This window comes from Mugil cephalus, chromosome 12 (assembly GCF_022458985.1).
Source record: "Mugil cephalus isolate CIBA_MC_2020 chromosome 12, CIBA_Mcephalus_1.1, whole genome shotgun sequence".
NCBI lineage: Eukaryota > Metazoa > Chordata > Actinopteri > Mugiliformes > Mugilidae > Mugil > Mugil cephalus.
In genome coordinates this window covers 22,056,846-22,077,387 of record NC_061781.1, presented here as the reverse complement: position 1 = coordinate 22,077,387, position 20,542 = coordinate 22,056,846, and the positions used below count along the sequence as shown (strand labels likewise).

At 42.4% G+C, this 20,542-nt stretch overlaps 1 protein-coding gene across 7 annotated transcripts in view; it reads left to right on the top strand.

Moving 5' to 3' along the window:
- sema5ba (sema domain, seven thrombospondin repeats (type 1 and type 1-like), transmembrane domain (TM) and short cytoplasmic domain, (semaphorin) 5Ba) overlaps window positions 1-20,542 on the top strand; it is a 181,226-nt gene that overhangs the window by 128,967 nt on the left and 31,717 nt on the right. For all 7 annotated transcript variants that reach the window (XR_007113843.1, XM_047600684.1, XM_047600688.1 and 4 more), the window contains 3 exons: window positions 10,825-10,960; window positions 12,682-12,886; window positions 12,968-13,175. Coding sequence is in view for 6 of the 7 variants with exons in the window: in XM_047600684.1 (XP_047456640.1) it covers window positions 10,825-10,960; window positions 12,682-12,886; window positions 12,968-13,175 (549 nt within the window). In the remaining variant the exon portion in view is untranslated. The remainder of the gene's footprint in view (window positions 1-10,824; window positions 10,961-12,681; window positions 12,887-12,967; window positions 13,176-20,542) is intronic.

Sequence of the window (20,542 nt, the reverse complement as noted above, 5' to 3'; positions counted from 1 at the left end):
AAAGAACAGAAAGACAGAGAAATAAAAAGAAAGGAGATGGAGAAATGAGAGGAGGTAATGAGAAAAATCACTGAGCTCCGAGCTTTTGTCTGTCTTCCATTGTATCCTCCGTCCTTTTTTTGCGGCGACTCGTCGGCCCTCCCCTCCAAAACCGCTTCCCCTCATCGGGGGTTGGATATGTTAATGCAATCACCACAAACACTGTCTCCATCTGTCTGGCCTAAATTGAACAGGCTCACAGCTGCTCCCAGGAGTTCGGAGCTGTAAAACCGAACAGGAAGAGTTGGAACGGGAGCGCTTATCCTCTGCTCTCAGTCTGGACCAGGACTCTGTACTGTAGACCTGCCTCCTCCGTCTCTCTTTTTCTTTTTTTGTGTGTGACGCTTTGAGCGCGCCCTTTAACGCTCTGCAGCTGGTTGAGCTGCCACCGGCTTATGCAGCTTGACCTTCCACACCTCCTGTGATTGCAGTTTGTTTCCTGGTTCTTATGTGAAAACAGTCGCTTCTGTTGTATCACAAAGAGAATATTTGGAGGGTTTGGTCGGATAAAAATCATCCCAGAAGCGACGTGAGGATGGCATTTAAAAGATGGAATGAAAAAAGAAATAAACACACGGCTGTAAATGTCCCCAGATTTCCACATCAGCAGGCAGCGATAACACGGGGCCATGACGGTCTGTTTTACTGCTAGTGTGGGATTATTCTACAATATTTACTCATCATCACAGTAAAATAATTCATCCTTAGTCAATCTACTGCATTAATTTCTCCCTCAACCAGTAGAAAATGTTATTGTGCAAAAAAATACTGTGCAAATATACATTTTCGGTCACTTTCTGTTCAGTTCTGAGAGGTAAACTGCAACATACACATAAAGTTCATCATTCTGTGTCAACAGCAGCACTGATTAATAGTAGAGTAGTATGTGTTTCATTGAAAAACAACCACACAGAGTCAGATCCGGACAGACTCCAACTTTAAGCTTCCTTTCCAAGCTGAAGCCTCAAACATCCCCAGAGTTATTTTTTTTCCAAATCTCCTTCAGCGCCAAAGAAAATATTACACAACTTTTTTTTTTTTCTTTTTCACAAGTATTTCTCATTAACAGGAAACTCATTCTGATGTGTAAAAACAGTGGCGTGTCCTTTTTTTAAAAATAGCCGTGTAAAGCAATTATTAGCCCCGGTCTTCAGATGAAAAGAGGGGGAAGCACAAAGATTTTCACTGCGACACGAAGCAGAGCCCGTTAGAGCTGTTATGCAAGAGCGGTTTTAGCACTCCGTCAGAATAAGGACACTTAAGACCTCAGCGCACAGCCAGGTCTTTTAATTAACTCAAGGTCCTTCTGTCATGGGCTCAGTGCTGCAGCAAGATTCTCCCGCTGAGGTTGTCTAACCTGCCATTACTAACTAATTATGAGCCTCCTTATCTGTTTCTTGGAGGCTCCGCTGACCCCTCCACTTCACCACTTCTTAGAAGGGACTCGTATCTCGGGGCCCGGTGGCGGGATGAGCGGCGCCGAAAGTAATGGTCCGTTAATTGATTTGCACGCAATTATGATAAGTGATTTATCTTTTAATTCATTTACGGGACAAAACAGATTGTGGTCACTTCCTGAGTGGGAGGATCTGCTCATGTTGTGAACTGGAGGTCAGAGGTTTTGGTGTAAAGTACTTTTGAACCTCAGTGTAGTGGCTCCAGTCGTTGCCATCTTGACTGCTCCTCATAGAGCTCTGCGTATTAAATATCGATAGTATCGATACCAAGGCTAGTATCGGTATCGGATCGATACTAGCTTGCCTCGATCGATACTTTTGTTGCAGTTTCACTTCTATGCGTCCAGTAAATTACTCTTCAGGGTTCATGTTAGCGCAGTTTCTCTCCAAGTCTGTGAATGTCAGGAGCTTCTTTACCTGGAGGAAAAGGTGGAGATGGACAGAGTTTGATCGTAGCATCACAGCAACATCACACAACTAGAACTGATGCTGTTATTGAAATGCATCAGCACGTGGAAGAGAATTACAATTAAACAGGATGCAGACCCACAACTTTGGTGGAAAACTAATGATCTGACATTTCCCTCTCTGAGCAATTTTTATATTTATCATTACAATGTTGCTTTTATTTATTGTTTGCTCAACTGACTTTGTTTCTGACTTCATATTACATTGTTGCTGTGTTGTTAACATTTATATTTTGTTCCTTTTTTCTTATTTTGCACCAATTACTTTTTTCTAAAACAATTACATGTAGTAAACGGGGATTTATTTAATTTTTATACTGTTCAGTTGTTTCATATTGTAATTAGTTAATGGAAACTATTTGTCATGTGTTTTATCATAATCATAATCAACCAACTAAAGGCAAAGTTGCAAAGCTGCTCGATGATCATGACGTTTTAAGTAAAAAAGTCGGTGTTAGTGTCGGCGATATTAGCTCTGTATTTATTTGGTGTAGGATCGAAACCAAAATTCCCAGTGTCGCCCACCCCCAGCGTCTGATTTCACCTGACTCCTGGCTAATTCAAAAATGGTCAAAGAGGTGGAGCTCAGCACAGATGACGCCAGCGCAGACAATGAACGGGAAAATTAGCAATATAGACCGAAACTATTACATGACTGTAAGAAAAAATAATAATAAATAAATAAAAAATACAGTATTTTTGCTATAAAGTTTTATAGTTTAATAAGTAACTCACTTCAAGTGGCCATTCAATGAACTGATAAATTAAAAAATAAAAAAAGAACTCCATCCACATCAAAAGATATTTTCAGTACAGGGGCAGCTTCCTCAGAAGGGAACGTGGCTTTTCCATGGACCATTTAGGGTCAGTGGTACTGAACCCCCCAGTTTGTCCCAGTGCATGGGACCAGTGTGAACGGACGGATCGGTGTGTCGCTGTGACTGGAAGAACAGGTAGAACAGAACTACATAAAAACAAGACATTTATATGTTGTTTTTTTTCTGGTCAGAGAAATTTGATTCGAGCTTGTGTAAATAATTTAAGGGCCATATTATATAAAAGCTAGTTCACGCTGCGTGTCATCCTCCAGCACTGAAAAGCAAACATGTTCGAAGCCGCTCATAAGTGCCACAGTCAAAGGCAGGGTGAGAAGCTGAGCCAGTGAGAGGGCTAAATTGATCGGAAACAGTCACAGAACTGTTGGACTCATCCTTTCTAATCTGACATAGGGGATTTGTGATTTATAAAGCTGCTTTGCTTCCTACTAGATATTCTTTTTATGGGCCCTAGCTGTGGTGTCAGGAGAAAATGAATAGTTTGGACCTTGAAACATGCGTAGCTGCACGACAGATCAGCTTGATCGTCGGGCTAAATGAACATTATAGTCAGTCTGCACCGTACACAAAGAGGCGCTTCGCTGAGCAATGCTCCTCATCCAGGCAAATATGCGGCTGAATCCAGATCAGATTGGACGCGTGGGATAAAAGAGACGCCGGCCAGCCGAGTGAAGCAAGCCACATAACTGAACAATATCTCTGATGTTACACTGTGTCCTCGCCCCGACGTGTTGCTGACATCAAATCTACCTTGAAATGAACTGCGAGCCTCCAGTTGAGCGCTGGGCCTGATCTGAATGCAGCTTTAGAGGATCTGCTGCCTGGGTGGATTTTATCATTCCTTTCACACACATTCTTTAAACTGAATCCACTACTCTTTGTTTTCAGTGGTGCTGTAGCTCAGTAGTTCTCAGCCTTTTTGGAGTCCCGGACCCCCTGCATATTTTTGATCTATCTGGATCTATCTTAGATATAAATAAAAAAAAAATATATATATATATTTGAACCTGTATATTATTTGAATAGCTTACTACTGAATGCAAAATGATAATAATTATGTATATTTATAAATAGTGCTAGTTTAATATAGAAGGTACGGAGTCCCTACTTAATATCTCCATCATGGGGGGAAAAATAGGTCAAATCGAGCTTTGACAAAACTGAATTTCTCTTTCAAATGGCCAACAATGCCTTTATATTTAATGTACTTCCTGATGACAGCTTAAATCTAACAGCTGGATTTTCATGCAACCCGCTGAACCTGCGCTGTTGCTTTATTGTTTTCGTGTAGGTGTTTGCTGACTCAGTCTGCCTCTGAATGTGACTGTTTGGGGCCAAAGCTGTTGCCTTTTTGTGCTCGCGTATTGTTGCGCGGTATAAAAATATGTATGGATAATCCTGGCAAGCCTCTGTTCAATTTCTGGTCCCTGCAGCCACGCTCAGCTCTGCTGAGTGGGCCCTTTTCCTTTTTCTGCTGCGGTGCAGGTATTCGCCGGGTTTGAAACATTGGCCTTAATGTGGTATAAGCTTTTTTTTTTCTTCTTTCTTTCACAGAAAATGAGGTTAGGTGCATTAAGCTAAGAACCTGGGGATTCAGCTCGACCCCACCGTGGTCTCTCTTAACTGGCGCGTGTAAACAATGGTAGAAATCTCCAGCATGGGCTGAAATTGCAATCAAATGAAATGAGATTTGAAAGAAAGAAAGAAAGAAAGAAATATCAGCACGCTAGTCAAAAAGCCCAAAAGTTTTTGTTTCGGTCATGAACAGAATCTTGAAATCTCATTTAAGACATGCAGCAGCATCTGTACCAGGGAACCAACGCTCTTCTTGACCTGGTCGCTGGTTATTCATGCTCTTTTCTTCAGAGAATTAAAAGTCATGATGCCTGAAGATCAAATGATATTTTGCACCTAGTTGCTTCTCATGTTCAGACTGAATTGGTCGCAAAATTTTTAGTTGACTGGACCAGAGGTCTTCAATGTTTTTCAAGTAAAGGACCCCAAACTGATGGAGAGAGGTACGTGCTCTATGTACTCTGTATTAAACTGGTCTTGTGTGATTTATATATATAATTTTACATTCAATATTAAGCTATTCAAATAATATACAGGTTCAAATATTATTATTTTTTTTATTATTTCAAACATGTGCAACTGTAGGGTGTTCGAGGGGGAAAATTAAAAAAATATATATATATGAAAATATCTAATCAACCAGGATACCCTGTTTAAGACCCATGGATTAGATATTTTTTTCTATATTTTTTTATTTAATTTTTAATTTAATTAAATTTCCCCGCTCAAACACCCTACTCTTGCACATGTTTGAAATACAAAAACTTTGTTATTTGAAGCTTAATATTGAATGTAAAATGAAAATAACAATGTATTTTTATAAATAGCACTAGGACAAGTTTAATATAGAACACATACAGTAGGTAGAGGGTCCCTACTTAATCTCTCCATCAGTCTGGGGTCCTTGGGCTGAAAACCCTTGAAAAAAATGTTTCCTTTCTTTTCCACGTCATCCTTGAAAAAGAGGTTTTGATCATCACGGGTCTTTTATCTGGTCAAATTAAGTGAAATAAATTAAAAAAAAAAAAAAAAAAAAAAAACAGCATACAGCCTAAAAAAGATAACGTTAGACGCACGTCGGCCGTGGATTCACTGATTATTGTTGCTTGCAGAGAGTCACAGGGTCGTGCAGAACCAGGTGTTTCCAGGGTGAATCACGACGTTGTTAGATCCGTTACTTGAAAGACAAGGCTGAGCGTAATTTTGTGTCTTTCTTAAGCTTGTGAATAGAAACAACAAAGCGTAAATAAAGTTCCCATTTTTATTTCCCGAAACAGCTGCCTCTGCAGATCTTCACTGTTACTCAAAGGCTGTAAAGTGTGAATTTGTTGTTGAGTATTTTCAACTGCTGTGAGTTAATTCCCAAAGGGTGCTCTAATGAGTGTCTCTGGCAGCGGGACCATGCGCTGTATGGCAAAATTAACATCAGTGTGTGTGTGTGTTGATGGTAATAAACCAATGGGTTGGCTCAACGGAGTCCCAGGAACAAGGTTTTCCAGGCTTTAGATCCGCAAACACACACACTTGTTAGTTAAATTCTGTGATGTTTGACTCTTTTTTCGTCTGATTTGCTGACAGTAATAAAATGAGAACACAATACCACCAGCTGTGTTCGTTACATAAATCAGACATAGCAAGGCGATATTCTGCGTCCTTTTAAAAGTGTGATATAAGCCTTGTTTGCATTTATGAGTAAGCACTATTTTAACGCTGTGCGTAGAGGAAACATATTTTAACTTGAAAGCCGCTGCTCAGTTTTCACATTTTTTTCTGAAATGAGTATAAAGAGGTCTGGAAATCAGCAAGGTCCTGTGCGAACTGGATGTGTCATGTTGCTCACTGACACTTATGTGCGCTGATCTCACCCACTTTATTATACAGTACTATTCTTGTTCTACCGCATGCATAAGGTCTGTGAAACACATTTGGAAAAGAACATAATTGTATAGATTGTATAGTATGCATTGACGTCAGTGGTAAAAACTCAGTGAAATGTATCAGCAAATACAGAGAGACCGGACAAATGTGGATTATCAGATCAAATTAAGGACAATTGGACTCGACAATGATCCATACGAACTATTATGGATTTGGAAAAGTGGACTAGCATCAGTTTCAGTTAGTTTAAGTTAGTTTCAGTTCATTTCAGTTCATTTCAGTTATGATAAATGTGGCTAAATAAAAGATGCTAATGCTAAGAGCTTTACTGACAAGTAGCATTAGCCGTACAATACTGTAGCATTTGGCCGGACTTTAAAGGATGACGAGGAGTGGAACAAATATTCCGTTTATTGTTGGAATTGATATAGTTACTGTCGGCCGAAACTATGACAAAACACTAACATTCACAAACTTATCCTACAGCCCTCCAGAATGTAACTTAAGAAGTAACTTAAGGTTTGACTTCATCAAAAAAATACAGCATAAATTAATATTACCTGACGCTAAATGTGAACCACAACACCAGGTTTCTGTGTCTGGATTCCAGTTGTTTCTTCGTAATGCAGCGATCCATTTACTTCTCTTCTCTTTGGTAGTCGGAGATAAATGTGAAAATATATCTCTGACTGCTTTTCAGTCAATCACACAACAGCTCTTCACCTTTTTTAAAAAAATTAATTTTACAATTTAGACGCTATTAAAGTCTATGACTCAAACTAATGCTGCTAATCTCCATGATCAACTGTCGCCTTTTTGCCACTAAGTGGCCGTAACCATGGAAACTTCAGCTGGCTGTGACGTCACACTAGACCTTCGTCGTTTAGTCCAGTACTGGGAGAAATGGTAGAAATGGGGGATGAATTGTGTGGTCCGCTGAATTGAATCCCATTCAAAAATGATTACAAATATCTGTCAGCCACTATCTATTCTTCCTTTTCTCGGACTTCATCATCGGAGTTGAGGTTCCTGTCTGAAAAAAAAAAAAAAAAAGTTATGAGTGAAACAGGCTGAACATAAAGTATTGTTCTCTCCACCTGGATCCACCCGGGTCTCTGAGCCTACGATCATCATCATGGTTAATTTGGTGGTTGGAACCAAAGTCATGGACGGTGTTTCCTCCTTACGTTAAATGTTTGTGTTTGTGTCATACGTCAATTCCTTCCTTAAGTGTAGTTAATTACTTGGATTGCGAACTGTTTGAAGAAATCACATGATACGATACATAGGATCTAGAGAAACCGTGCACACTTGATCTCTGATTAGAAAAGGAGAAGGAGACTCAGCGTGTCCACCAGAGAGTAAGACGCAAGAAATGAAACCCAGACAGCCTCCTCCCGAGCTCCTGCTGATTCTTCTTTGTCATTCCCTTTCTGTCTCATCTCCTTCCATCACTTTCTCTCCACATGAAAGACACAGAGTGCACGGCGAAGGCGGGCGCTGAGGAATCCCACGCAACACAGAATATAAAGATTTGATAAGAGGGTCTGAGCAAATTAGTTCACGGCACAGGAAGAGAATGGCCCGAGATGTGGGCCGGGACGGGGTTCTGTAAAACAAGACGGGCAATCAGGAGGCGTCTGAGACGACAAACCCGGCGACGTGATTGAGACGTTGGAGCGAGTTGGATCTCTTCAAGACAGGACTTCAGTCGCACTGACAGTAATCGTCGTGGCGGCGGGCCTCAGAGAGCGGCACCAAACGGCATAGCAGATGTCAAACAGCCTTTCAATCACTTCCCCATGCTTTTAAGCAGACTCGAAACATATGGGTTGCATCCATTAGCGCAATAGACAGTCTGTACTCCTTTCAGTGCACCCTTTTGCTCTGATCCCCCGGTACTATATGCAGCAACCCGCTGACAAAGTAGAGCACTCAAGTAATCTGGACAAATGTCAGGCTTTCCGTGGTGAAGCTTCACCGCAAGCCGAAGCTACAGCGCGACCGCAAGCCCACAGTTAACTTCTATTATGTCAAACTGCGTGTTTGTGCGTGTGAACTGCTGCGATTGTAGCTCATTTCCCTGTGGTTTTTCCTCCAGTTGCGTTACTGCCAGCTCACCACAGCGCTCACACTGCTTCGCACAATTTGTCTCTGCCACTCTTGTCCCCACCAGAGCCATGGAGAAGCGAAAAAAAAAGTTGCCGAAAGTCTGGAGGCTGTTTTCCCTCAGTAGCCTGCAAGGCAGTCAATGAGCCACCTGTTTGGCTTCCTCCAGTGTTTAGTCAGAACTGATTTGGAGCTGCGAAGCACTTTGCCGCCCTGCACTAATGACAGAGAACGTTGGTTATCTCGCAGGTCCTGAACATCGGAATCAAAAACCTGCAGAGCAGAAATCCCAAATCAGACTTAGAAACAAATATCAGGCCAAAATTATTACAGAAGGAAGATAATAATAATATAATACATTTTATTTTTATAGCCGCTTTTCAAAACACTCAAAATGCATAAAACACAAAAGCTATGCTAAAAGATTTCATTTAAATCTCAGAGTGGGGAGGCTTGTCCGAACAGGTGGTTTTGGAGATTGGATTTTAAAATTGTCAGTGTGTCAATGTTGCGTACGTTGGGTGGAAGGGAGTTCCAGAGGCGAGGGGGTGGTGGGGGTGGTGGGTTCAGACCGGCTGAAGGCTCTGGACCCCGTGGTGGCCGTGTGGGCAGGAGGGATGGTGAGGCTGTCGGATGATGATGATGATCTGAGAGGCCGACTGTGTGTTGATGTGGAGACGTTCTTTCAGATATGGAGGGCTTTGAATGTCAGGAGGAGGATTTTATACATGATGGGGTGTGTGATTGGGAGAACAGGGGTCCTGGTCCTGGTGATAAGCTGGGCTGCAGTGTTAAATGATCATGGATGACTAACCCTCAAAATGTGGTCCTTTAAAGCTTGTTAGATTTTTGTTAAACACACATTTCTCATAAATCTCACCTCTTCTCCTGCTATCAAGTCTCTTCTTTGATGTACAGTATGTTATATACAACTGGGATTAATTAGTTTACGCAGACCTTTTGATCATGTCATATAGGTCTAGAGTGTGCATCCATGTAGAAGTCTGCTATGATGTTAATCCCACGTAACTTGATGCATACTTTTGTTTTAATGTAAATATCTGTACACTCTTTAATGTTCTGCTGTGAATGGAAAACAGCTAATTCGCCGCGGCTTTTCATGATGCAGCTGTGGGCAAATGGAAGTAGTTTGCGATAAATTCTGAAGCTCAGGTGTTCAGCTAGCCTAATCCTTTCATGCTTTCCATGCATCAAAAACATAAAATCTGTAGTTTCACAAACTAATAACGTAAAAGTAACAGTAAAAACAGTAGGAGTGACGGAATCCATGAAAATGAAAAGCGTGTCACGCATTTGTTTGACGTTATAACGTCCCCTAAGCATTTACATATTCAGGCTTTAGCTGTGGCAAAAAGCCAGACAATTTTAAAATGTGAATGAGCTTTAATCTTTAATTAAAATCTGTCCTGAAACATTTTTTTTAGTGATCCTTCAACTAACTGTGGTGGTAACTGCACCAACTGTAAATTAATTATGCAGCATGACATGTCCAGGTGAGAAATAAAGCATGAAGACGCCTCCGGAAAAATGAAATCGAGTTAAAACTAAGAGAGGAAACCAGACGTGGAGGCTTCACCACAATCATTTAGCAAACACCAGTGAAGCGTCTTTCCATCGAGCAGCCGTCTTCAGCGATGCGTACTGTGCACTAAATGCCAGGACAGCTCGACAAACTCAAAACCACTTCATGAGTCTCAGTTAAGACTAGACAAGACCTTACAACGCTATGTGTGCATCCTACAATAGACTCATAAATGGGTCCAGAAGCATTTTTCAGCTCCTCTGTTTTACGTACTGACAGTAATTAGGCCGCTCACACGGCGCCTCCTGTGCAGACAAGTTGTCTTTCTCTGGGTCTCGCCTTATCTTTCCCTCGCTGTCTCCCACTAATGTTATCACTCACCATCTTATATCTGCTAGTTTACCAGCATCCCACAAGCTGTGCAAATACCGGCGGGCTGATCTCTCTGTAATAAACAGCGTATGGGAAGGGTCAGCAGTAGCAGGCAGTTAAGAAACTCATTACTTTGCATTACGTCTTGAGAGCATCCCGATAATAACTGCACTCACGCTGCCATTTTAGCCGGGGTTTACTCCTGCGCGTTACACCTACGAGGCTGCTTCGGTTTGTTGCGTGTGTTTGCACCTAATCTGTGCGACTGCCACCCATATCCTCAGCTTAATGCTGCCCTCATTGGCTGTGCAAAACTGATAGCGTAGCTTAGCCGGCAGCCGAAGCAAGCCAGTCACGTAGCGGCTGTTTAGCGCCGGTGTGTAGATGTAGACCTTCCATTAAGAGGATGGAACACGTTGCAGAGTGGCTTTATTACACAGCTGGATGCTGCTGATACACTTTGATCACTGCCAACATGCAAACTGTCATGAATATTATTGTTGAAATAATATCTTTTTTTTTTTTTTCCACCGTATCTCTCTACATAGCAACAGTATTGCAGCATCTGCCGTTTGTGCCTTCAACCTGAGTGCCATCAGCCAGGCCTTCAACGGGCCCTTCCGCTCCCAGGAGAACCCCCGCTCCACCTGGCTTCCCACACCCAACCCCATCCACAACTTCCAGGTTAGTATAGCTGTGCACATATACAAGGACATTTCTTTCTTCGGCGTCCAGTGGGCAGACATGTAAGGCACACGGGGAGCTGTATCTCAAGCATTCAAGGCACCTGAGGGACGGGGACTGAGGTTATCAAACCGTAACCTCGGCTTTCATGGCCTCATTCATGTGGCTCAATGTGACTGACTGAATCACTGAATATGCAGCATAAAAAAGGGATGTGTCAGTTCTGTATTTTATGTGAAATCGAAGCAGACCCATGTTTAGATAACTGATTTGAATAATGAACAACTGTACAATTCATTCCTTCTGGGAATTTGTGATCCTGTTATCCAAAACACAACTAATCAATACAGTGTGCTGAATTATTTTTTTTTTCTAACAAACAAACCCAACTTCAATCAAACTAGGAGAATGCTTCTAGTTTTGGCAATCACTTAAATCTACTGAACAATGACAGTCCTTTTCAGAACAAAGCCAAAAATCATTTTCAATTCAATCAAATACAGTGGGGAAGGAGTTTGTTTTTCTAGAGAATGTGTTTTCAGTCCGTTCTCGCCCTCGGGTCGTATCACTCCAATGAAAACTCTTTAAGTGGCATTTTTAGTTTGAAAGGTTGAACCTTAATCTAGCTTTTCAAACCCAGTTGGTGTCAAGCATTGTAGCGCCGGAAGCATGAAGGTGACTCTTTATTGGACTTTTTTGGTGCACAAGTTAGCAACTTGGTAGGAATACAAAGACGGTATAGCTTTTTTTTTTTTTTTTTTACCTGGAACCTATTCTGATTATTTTGAAGTAACATAAACGGATGTAAATCAGTGTTTGATGCATGAGAAACTGCTTAAAACTGGTACTCATACCACAAGTTATACTAAACTAACAAAGACCACATCTTGATTGATCCACATTTTAGTTTAAATTTAGATGTAAACAGGTTGTGTGACAAATGGATGAAGGGATGAGAACAGTTGAAGAGGGATGAAAAGGGATGAAAAGGTCAAGGGGAATGAATAAAAAGGGATCAAAGGAGGTGGGATGAGGACGAGGTCGAGGGGACGGGTTGGTCAAACGGATGAGGAAGAGGGTGTGGGGTTGAGAACTGTGGCGAATGGAGACAGAGTGATAGAGTTAGGAGACACTTTTATAGGTGAGCGTGAAAAACAGATTGATATGGGGCGTGGTCCAGTTATAGCTAGATAATATAATAATACCTCCTAAAATAAAAGAATAAAAATAAAACATTGTTTTACTTCCAAAACCATCTGCAAACATCGTCCCAAAATGGAACCTGCCGACAAATCAATTTCTCATTTGAAGTCCCAGAGAATGAGCGGAGGCTGCCTTACACCGGGCTCTACAAGCCAAACAAAGCTTTTCTGAAAGCTGTCAATTCATTCATTTTTTTCTTCTCCACTGCCTGAATAAACTGCTGAGCTGTTACTGCTGTCACACTGCAATCACTCTGTAGTCGTGCTCCTCTGAAAACGTTGCAATTTACAGAGAACAGAATTAAGAACTGAAACAATCTAGCCAGACACTGTGTATTGATTTGGTAAGAACTGGGGTACTTCTCCCTTGTTTGGTTTTTAGAATAATAATGACTATTTATAGCGAACTTTTCTACAAAGCGCTCTAAACAAGTGACTAAAAAAGCATTAATTCTGCTTTCTCTGCTTGTTTTCTTCTGTCCCACTCTGTCCTCCCTCTGCACCGGCTTCCCTCCCCAGTGTGGTACTATAAACGAGGGGGGTCTTCACGGTTTGACGGAGCGCAGCCTGCAGGATGCACAGCGGCTTTACCTGATGAACGACGTGGTCCAGCCAGAGTCTGTCGATCCGCTGGTCATGCAGGATGACGTCCGTTTCTCAAATCTGGTGGTTGACATCGTCCAGGGCATGGACACGCTCTATCACGTCATTTACATCAGCACAGGTCAGCAGAGAAGTCCCATCGAGTTAACTGAGTGCAAATACTCTCTCTGAAATACTGAAATACTTCTTCGTTTTGAACCAGAATACGGCACCATCCTGAAGGCGCTGGCTACGCCCAACAAGAACCTGCAGGGTTGTTACCTGGAGGAGATGGAGCTCTTCCCGTCAGGGGTGCGAGAACCAATCCTGAGCCTGCAGATCCTGCACAGCGACAGGTCACTCTTTGTTGGGCTCAGCAACAGAGTCGTGAAGATCCCGCTGGAGAGGTGCTCCACCTACAAAACAGAGACGTGAGTACAGAATGAAACCTCTAAGATTCCAGATGGCTGAGCTGCTATAAAATATTTGTCGCCAAGACCAACATCTGGATTTAGTTTATGCTAAATCGTCAAATCCAAAATATCTTACTTGTTCGACACAAGCGGTGACCTCTGGGTCCGAGCAATGAAGCCCATGCGGAAGTGCAAAAAAGTGCATTAAAAAAGTGCATCAAGTGCCCACTTGAGGCTCCAAAAGGGAGCAAATCTCCATAGAGATAAAAAGCCCCAAATTTTGCATAATTAAGGGCGTTCCCGCTTTGAGTGACAGGTGGTAGCCTGAGCTAACAGTGGGGGTGCAGTGAAGCTCATCCAACATGGCGACTGCAGGCTACGGTCACTGGTGCAACCACTGTAGTGCTGCTTGGCATCAGACCGCTCAGTGCTGCCACATGTGGCCACAAAGCGCATTGCAGCATTTTTTGTATTATTTTAGCTTGGCTTCTATCATGAGCTGTGTGTAAGAGTTGTTTATATATTTCTAGAGTGTGGTTTTGAAGCTCAGTCCAGTGTCTCTGGTCGTCGCCATCTTGGCAGTGCCTGGCTCCACTTAAATTAAATTTAAGCCTCATTCCCGTAAAGTTGTCAGGACTGAAGACATCACAGAGACTAAAACAGTTTTTTATAACAGCTGTAAACATGTTTATCTAATAATAGGTTTAACATGGAGGTCTATTGGGATCGACTCATATTTTGGAGCCAGACTCAAGAGGTCATTTGAGGAAGTGTAGTTTTACTCTTCCACACTGACTTTATTTTAAACCACGGACGTTGCCTCTTCGGTGCCGCTAGCACTGAACACCTTTGATAAATAGAATCTAATTCCTAATCAAGGTAAGTGATAATGACAGCTCTAAACTGTTTACCCAGCGTTATGCTGTGTAACACATACTGTGATATTAAGATCTGTGTTTCGGTTCTGGTAGGAACCCGTTGTTGCACTTCGCTCATTTCTTTTCCGTTGTGAGACCTCGTTGTGAGAATAGCTGTGAGATAGTCCTGATTTTCTGTACGCTGCTGTGTGTTTTACATCGTGTATATTTTATTGTCATTTTTATGCTCTTTGGCAGTGGATTCGTTTTAACCTGGTTGGTCCTCTATGGAAGGTAATTATCTGTCTCCAACGAGGATTAATGTCTGAAAGACCTCGCCAATAATCATTAAAGTCCTTATGGAACCAGACAAATGACTGGGGCGGTATCTGCTCATCACAGGAAATTCATTTGTTGTGCTTTTGCAGTGAGGAAGTTCTGCATAATACAAAGAGAGAGCTTTGGCTTTTGTTTGTGTCCTAATCCGAGGATGAACGAAAAGCGTGTGTGAAGCAACCTGGAAGCTGCCCATTTTTCTTTTTGAGAGAGAGAGAGAGAAAGGCAGGAGCTTTTTGATCTTCCATGTTCAGCTTCAGCGTTATTTAGGGCTGGGTGGTATACCGGTTCATACCGAGTACCGAGGACGAGAGGATTTGTGACAAAAAAAAAAGGTGACGTGTTGGTTGTTTGAGGGACAGTCTCTGTTTTGGATGACCTGTCCTCGGAGTAAAGCTGTCCCCAAAAGTGTCCCCAATTTTCGCTTTTTATGAATGACAAAAAAATAACTTGCGCGCAGACTACAGTTATTACGGTAGCCAGTCGTGCTACTATTAGCATTACAGACACAGCAGTTTAAATATGAACAAATATGTAAAAAAATAAATTAAACCGTAATGTCCCTGCTTCTTCATTTCATCTTCAACATCTATATTTTTTATTTTATCTCCGAGCTGTAAATGTCCCCAGATTTTCACACCATCAGGCAGCGCTAACACGGGGCCACGCAAACCTGTTTTTCTACTAATGTGGGATTATTCTACAATATTTCTCATCCTTAGTCAATCTACTGCATTAATCCCTCTCTCATCCAGTACAAAACGTTGTGAACATGTGATTATGCATAAAAAAAACAAATACCGTGATACCATCAGAAATTTGAGAAATACCATGATATACATTTTTGGTCACACTGCCCAGCCCTGGCGTTATTCATGTGAAAATATCTGACTGTTCACTGGCTGTTTGTCCAACCTTCTGTTTCTCATCAACGCTCTCAATCAAGATCCTCAGCTGGCCACCTAGGTCCTTCAAAGTCAGCTTTATTGTGCATTCAAATGGCTTTGCACTTTCTCTGTTGTGTGTGTATATATATATATATATATATATATATATATATATATATATATATATGTGTGTGTGTGTGTGGGGGGGGGGGGGGGGGCAGTCTACTTGGTGTGATTTGTGTGTGGGTTGCTGCTTGGAGTTGCTGCTCATATGCGCGCTGCATGATGAGTCAGCTCACTATTTCTTCTGAAGCCGAACTCGGAGACGCTCGGGAGCAGACGCGCACAAAACCACAGAGAGAAACCGTTGCGTTTAATAAGATGTGGGTGAGATATGCAGGACGAGAGTCAGACACAGAGAGGAGGAAGGGGAAGACACTTACAGTTGGAATGAAAAGCAGAGGCGGGTGAAACGATAAGAAAACCGGGCTCCAAGGACACCGGGATGTGGGGGGAGAGGGAGAAAGGTTACGGGTGAGGCGGGCCTTAATCTCGTTTGCGATATTCTGCTCACCTCCGCGGCTCCGCTCAGGCTTACAATCATTCAGATGTACTGCAGCCAAAGGCATGCTGAATACGACACATGTCAACCTGTCAGTCAGCATGACACCTCAACTCATTTGGGCTGGAAATTGTAGTAGGAAAAGGCGGAAGGGTGATGACATTGAGAAAAATAGATCCAGACAGGTAAATAATGAATGTGAAAATGCTTGCAGCGACTATATTCATTTAGAGCTAATCTATATAATAACACTGTGTAGCCGTTGTAATTTTCTAGAGCTTAAAGATAAGGCGAAAATCAAAATCTTTTTCTAACCAAAAGATGAAAACTTAAAGATTTTAGATTCTGTTTGATGCACTGATACAAACTCCAGCCCTGGTGCTCAAGTGTATTATGAGGTAATACTAATGTATTATCAGCCGTGGAAGAAGCTGCTGACTCTGTTGTTGAGCAGGAGTCGTAACTGCGACACTTTTCTCTGTCAGATTAACAGTTGCTGCTGAAGATCCTTTTCACAATACACCTGATCCCTCAAACCTGCTATTCAAGGCTTAACTCGCTAAGTAACAGCGCTTCAAAGAGTTTGTTCTTGCATGTATAATGCAAAGCTGAAATCTAGCCACTGATCTCAAACTTAGATGTGGGGCTTTCGAAATGGCAGTCGATAAATAACGCTCAAAATTGGCTCCTTGCAAGGCAGCGTCCTGGTGCTCTACACACTGTGCTCATTAACAAAGCAGTCTCATAGTGACTTTCACCAACAGCAAAGAGTCAGCATGCAGATTGGAGGTGGATTGTGGTGGAAATTGTCTCTGTAAGATCAGGGTCACATAATAATCACACACAAAAAAACTGCAAGGTTTAAATCAGACATCTTCAAGGTTTTTTACGCTAAGGACCCCAAAATGGAGAGATTAAGTAGTCTAGCACTAAGCCTAGTGCTATTTATCATTCTGCATTCAATATTAAGCTGTCCCTTTACTAAAACATGTTGGATTCATGTTAATGTGCATTTAAAGAAGTTTAAATTTGTGGGGGGAAATTAAAAAAATATACAAAAGATGTCTAATCAACCAAAGATTTTGCATCCCCCTGCAGTACCTCTGCGGATCCCCTGTTGAAGACCTATGGTTTAAAGTATTAGAGTATATTGTAATTACAACAGGAGACCACCAAACAAAGCAGTGGGATGGATCTCAAAGGTTCATCAGTGTCATGTGATTGGCTGGCTTCCCGCAGCTAAGAATACATGTCATGAAGACGACCGTAACTAAACCACATTCCTGTCACACAGAAACAGGAAAAGGCCTCCTCTTATGACGCCAAACACTTAGTCAGTGTCTCCTCTTGCGTCAAAGACACTCACGTCCAGTAAATCATCGAGAAGGGGATAATAATAACCTGAACAGAAACACCGTCTCAGTGATATAAAGTGACACAGTAAGAAGCTGTTTTTGAATTAATGATCAAATAGTAGCTTCACTAACACAGGATGAACGGGGGAGGTGGTGCAGTCAGGAACAGTCACATCCTTAACGAGCAAAGAGAGAACTGTGGATTTCCGTAACTGCTCATCGTCCTCTCTGCATCGAAGGAGCAGCTGCTTCAAATGCCTTAGAGGACACCCACTTCACTTAGTGTAATAACACTTGGAGTATTATCAGAAATGCTCATTAATGTATAAATTTTGACCCTAGCGCAATATGGAGCTGCTAACTAGCATGTATAGTCGAAGCTAGGCGTAGGAATTACAACCATTTTATACAGCCCCTTGTTTTCAGGAGCTCAAAAGTAATTAACATGGGCATAAATAAGGTTTATACTTATGACTTTATGACAGTTACGCTGACTCAGCAGACAATGAACATGGGCAGAATGTTATCCGTGGGGGTCTTTGGGTCCTATGGGTTTAGGGGACGGGCCTCTGTGGATCAGGCCTTGGGCGAGTTAACACAAGCATAAATTAAAAGTTTATATTTATGATTCTGTTCAGGATCATTTGCCTGAATGCTGGAACCAGGCCTTTACTGCAGCTGACTTCAGTTTTTGTTTGTTCTGGTGACACAGCACAGGTTGCTCCCGGTTTCATTTGTTAGCTGCTCCATAACTAGTCCAATTTATGTGAGATATTTTGGCAAAGTCTAATCTGATCCTCCTGTTCTTGAGGATTACGGTGGTGAACCTTGTGCATTTGCTCTCGTGAAGCCTTGTGTTTATAGTAGAGCTGGTTAATGACATGCTCCGCCTCCTGGACAGTGTTCAGCCCTCGGCTAGATGTTGTTTCTGTGCAATGGAAAGTGTACGATCATCCATCACCGCTCTTGTCTTCGGTGGACTTCTTTTAATGGTGCAGGCCTCACCGCTGTGTTCTTAGTTTTTCTCAGAATGTTTCTATTGATCCGGCCACTCCGAATGCACCTGCTGTCTCTCGGATGGATTTCTTTTGGTGTTGCATTGTAAGGATCTCTTTTTACGCATGCAGTGCAACTCATTTGAACATATCATCACAGAAACTGTTTCCATGTGGAGATGCCACCCCTTTTACCTGCTTCACTGATGAAGAAATAATGAAAAACTTCGATCCAGTGAAAACAGGGGAGTATTATATTTATTATATGGGCATAATTGCATGAAAGTGGTAATAGGAATATCCCTGTTTAAGGCCAACCAAATGGTATTAAATGATGCTTTCCAGTTCCACACTAGACAAAGAATTACTTTACTTCCAAAAATAACTGGATTCAGGGGTCAGCTTGAGTCTTGCTCTATTTTTTTCCCTCTTTGTTTTGTCCGTCTCTCTCGGGGCACCCACCGATCAGGCTGCGTGAAAAAGACCCACCTGCCGTTTGACTCTTTTCTGCTGTGAACAAACGCCCTGTCATTGTGGTGCCTTCTGAATGAGCTGAATGGATTTCCGCTTTCTACGTTGTGTTCACACACCGGTCACAGCTCAATATCGTCAGATGGTTTTAGTATTGTGTGGATCTCCTGCATCAGGCCGCATCCTGCTGCCATTAAGGAGTGTCATTGCTATGGGGTGGAGGTTCCTGGTCTGGTCTAGGTGGGTGCTACGTGTCTAAGTAACATCCACACCAATGCCAGGTCCAAAACTTTCCCATTACAAGAAGGTTCATCTGTCAGTGGTCATAATGTTATGCCTGATCGGTGTATAAGCAGTGAAGTATGGCACTGCATTATGCGGCTGCTAACCGAATCGATAAACTGTTGCTGTATTGCTCTAATGCAGCTCCTTCATGCACGTAAATGTGCATGTTTGCGGGACGTTAAACAAACACAAGTTACAAAAATCAAGCGTCGGTTTGAATGCCTGTACAACTGTCGCGCTCTGAACACTCAATCACATTTAAGTGCCTTTAATGTTTACTTTTCCTTTGTTATCGATCCATATTGGCGACTCTGGCGAGCCTCCCCGAGAGCGGAATAACTTTTGCATCATTGTCTTTAACGCAAGTGCTTTTAGTTACACTGCTGAACCTTTTCAACTGCCGGTGATTTGTATCCTTTTAGTGGTGGCTTGCAGACAAATGCTGCAGCGCGGATGTGTGCGCGCGTGCCGGTGTGCGCGTGTCCTCTATTTGTGGTAATTATATTTGACCTGGCCAATTGGCACCTCTGGCTAACAGCACCACTCTGTCCTCCGCACAGCCTCTATCTCTATCTATCGCACTCTGTTAGCGAGGTGATTTATATCTGCTGCAGCAGCATGCTAGCTTAGCGGTGATGTTGCATCCATCAGGTCTTTTTTTTTTTCTGCTTTCATCAGGGGAAGGTAGCGCACGCTGCCAAACAGAGGCTGCTGGTTTCACTTAGAACACTTACATAGCGCTTACTTAAAGTGCACTTTTCTTTACTGGATTGGTGCGCTCATTTGTCAAAACCGAAGGTATCAGATGGGGGAAAAGTGGTTCAAGTGAACGCTGGAAGATGTCTTTCTTATCACGGCTGGTGCTGAAGAGAAAAAGAGGATGAGACGGAATAAGGAAACGCGAACAATAACGGGGAGGAACCGCTGAATAAATGATGAGGATATTGCGGAGGATGAAGAAGTGGAACAAATCAGGGCTTTCTGTAACGTCTCTGTTCCTGCAGCGAAACCGCCGCGCTCACACATCTGCTTACACGAACAATACGTTTTATTACGAGAGCCACAATTGTCCTGTTGGTGAGAGTTACATTCATGCCCGAAGGGCTTTGGCTCGGTTTGCTTTGTGTGTGGTTGTGTGTGATTAACACTAACCTAGCGGCTGTCATAGTGCCAAGGAGACTCAGCCTGCAGCAGGAGTTTAAAGCCACGTCAGGAAACCACTAAGTGGCCATTGAGGAAAGCCGCTGATTATTAGCATACAGTCAAGCTACAGTCGGCTTCTGTGTGGCTGCTTGTTAAAAGCTTGTGTTTATTGCGTCTTTCATGGCCACTTTTATTATATTTCAGCATTTTTCCCTATAGGATGCCCTTACAATGGTAGTCTGCGTGAGAGGCTTACAGGCTGGTACCCAGTAAAACCCATTTTTACTGACAAGTGTGGGTTTCGGGCGGTCAGCAGGCCTCTAGAGCTCACTGCTGCAAAGCCTGTATGACCAATCAGAGGAACACTTCAGCGGCCAAGGACAGGGGGAGAATGAGAAAGAGAGATGTCCACACAGTGGATGTATTTATTACTGCTCCACAGTGCTGTTACTTTTATTGCAGGCTTTGTTCTGGCTCAATCTCAGTGTAATCAT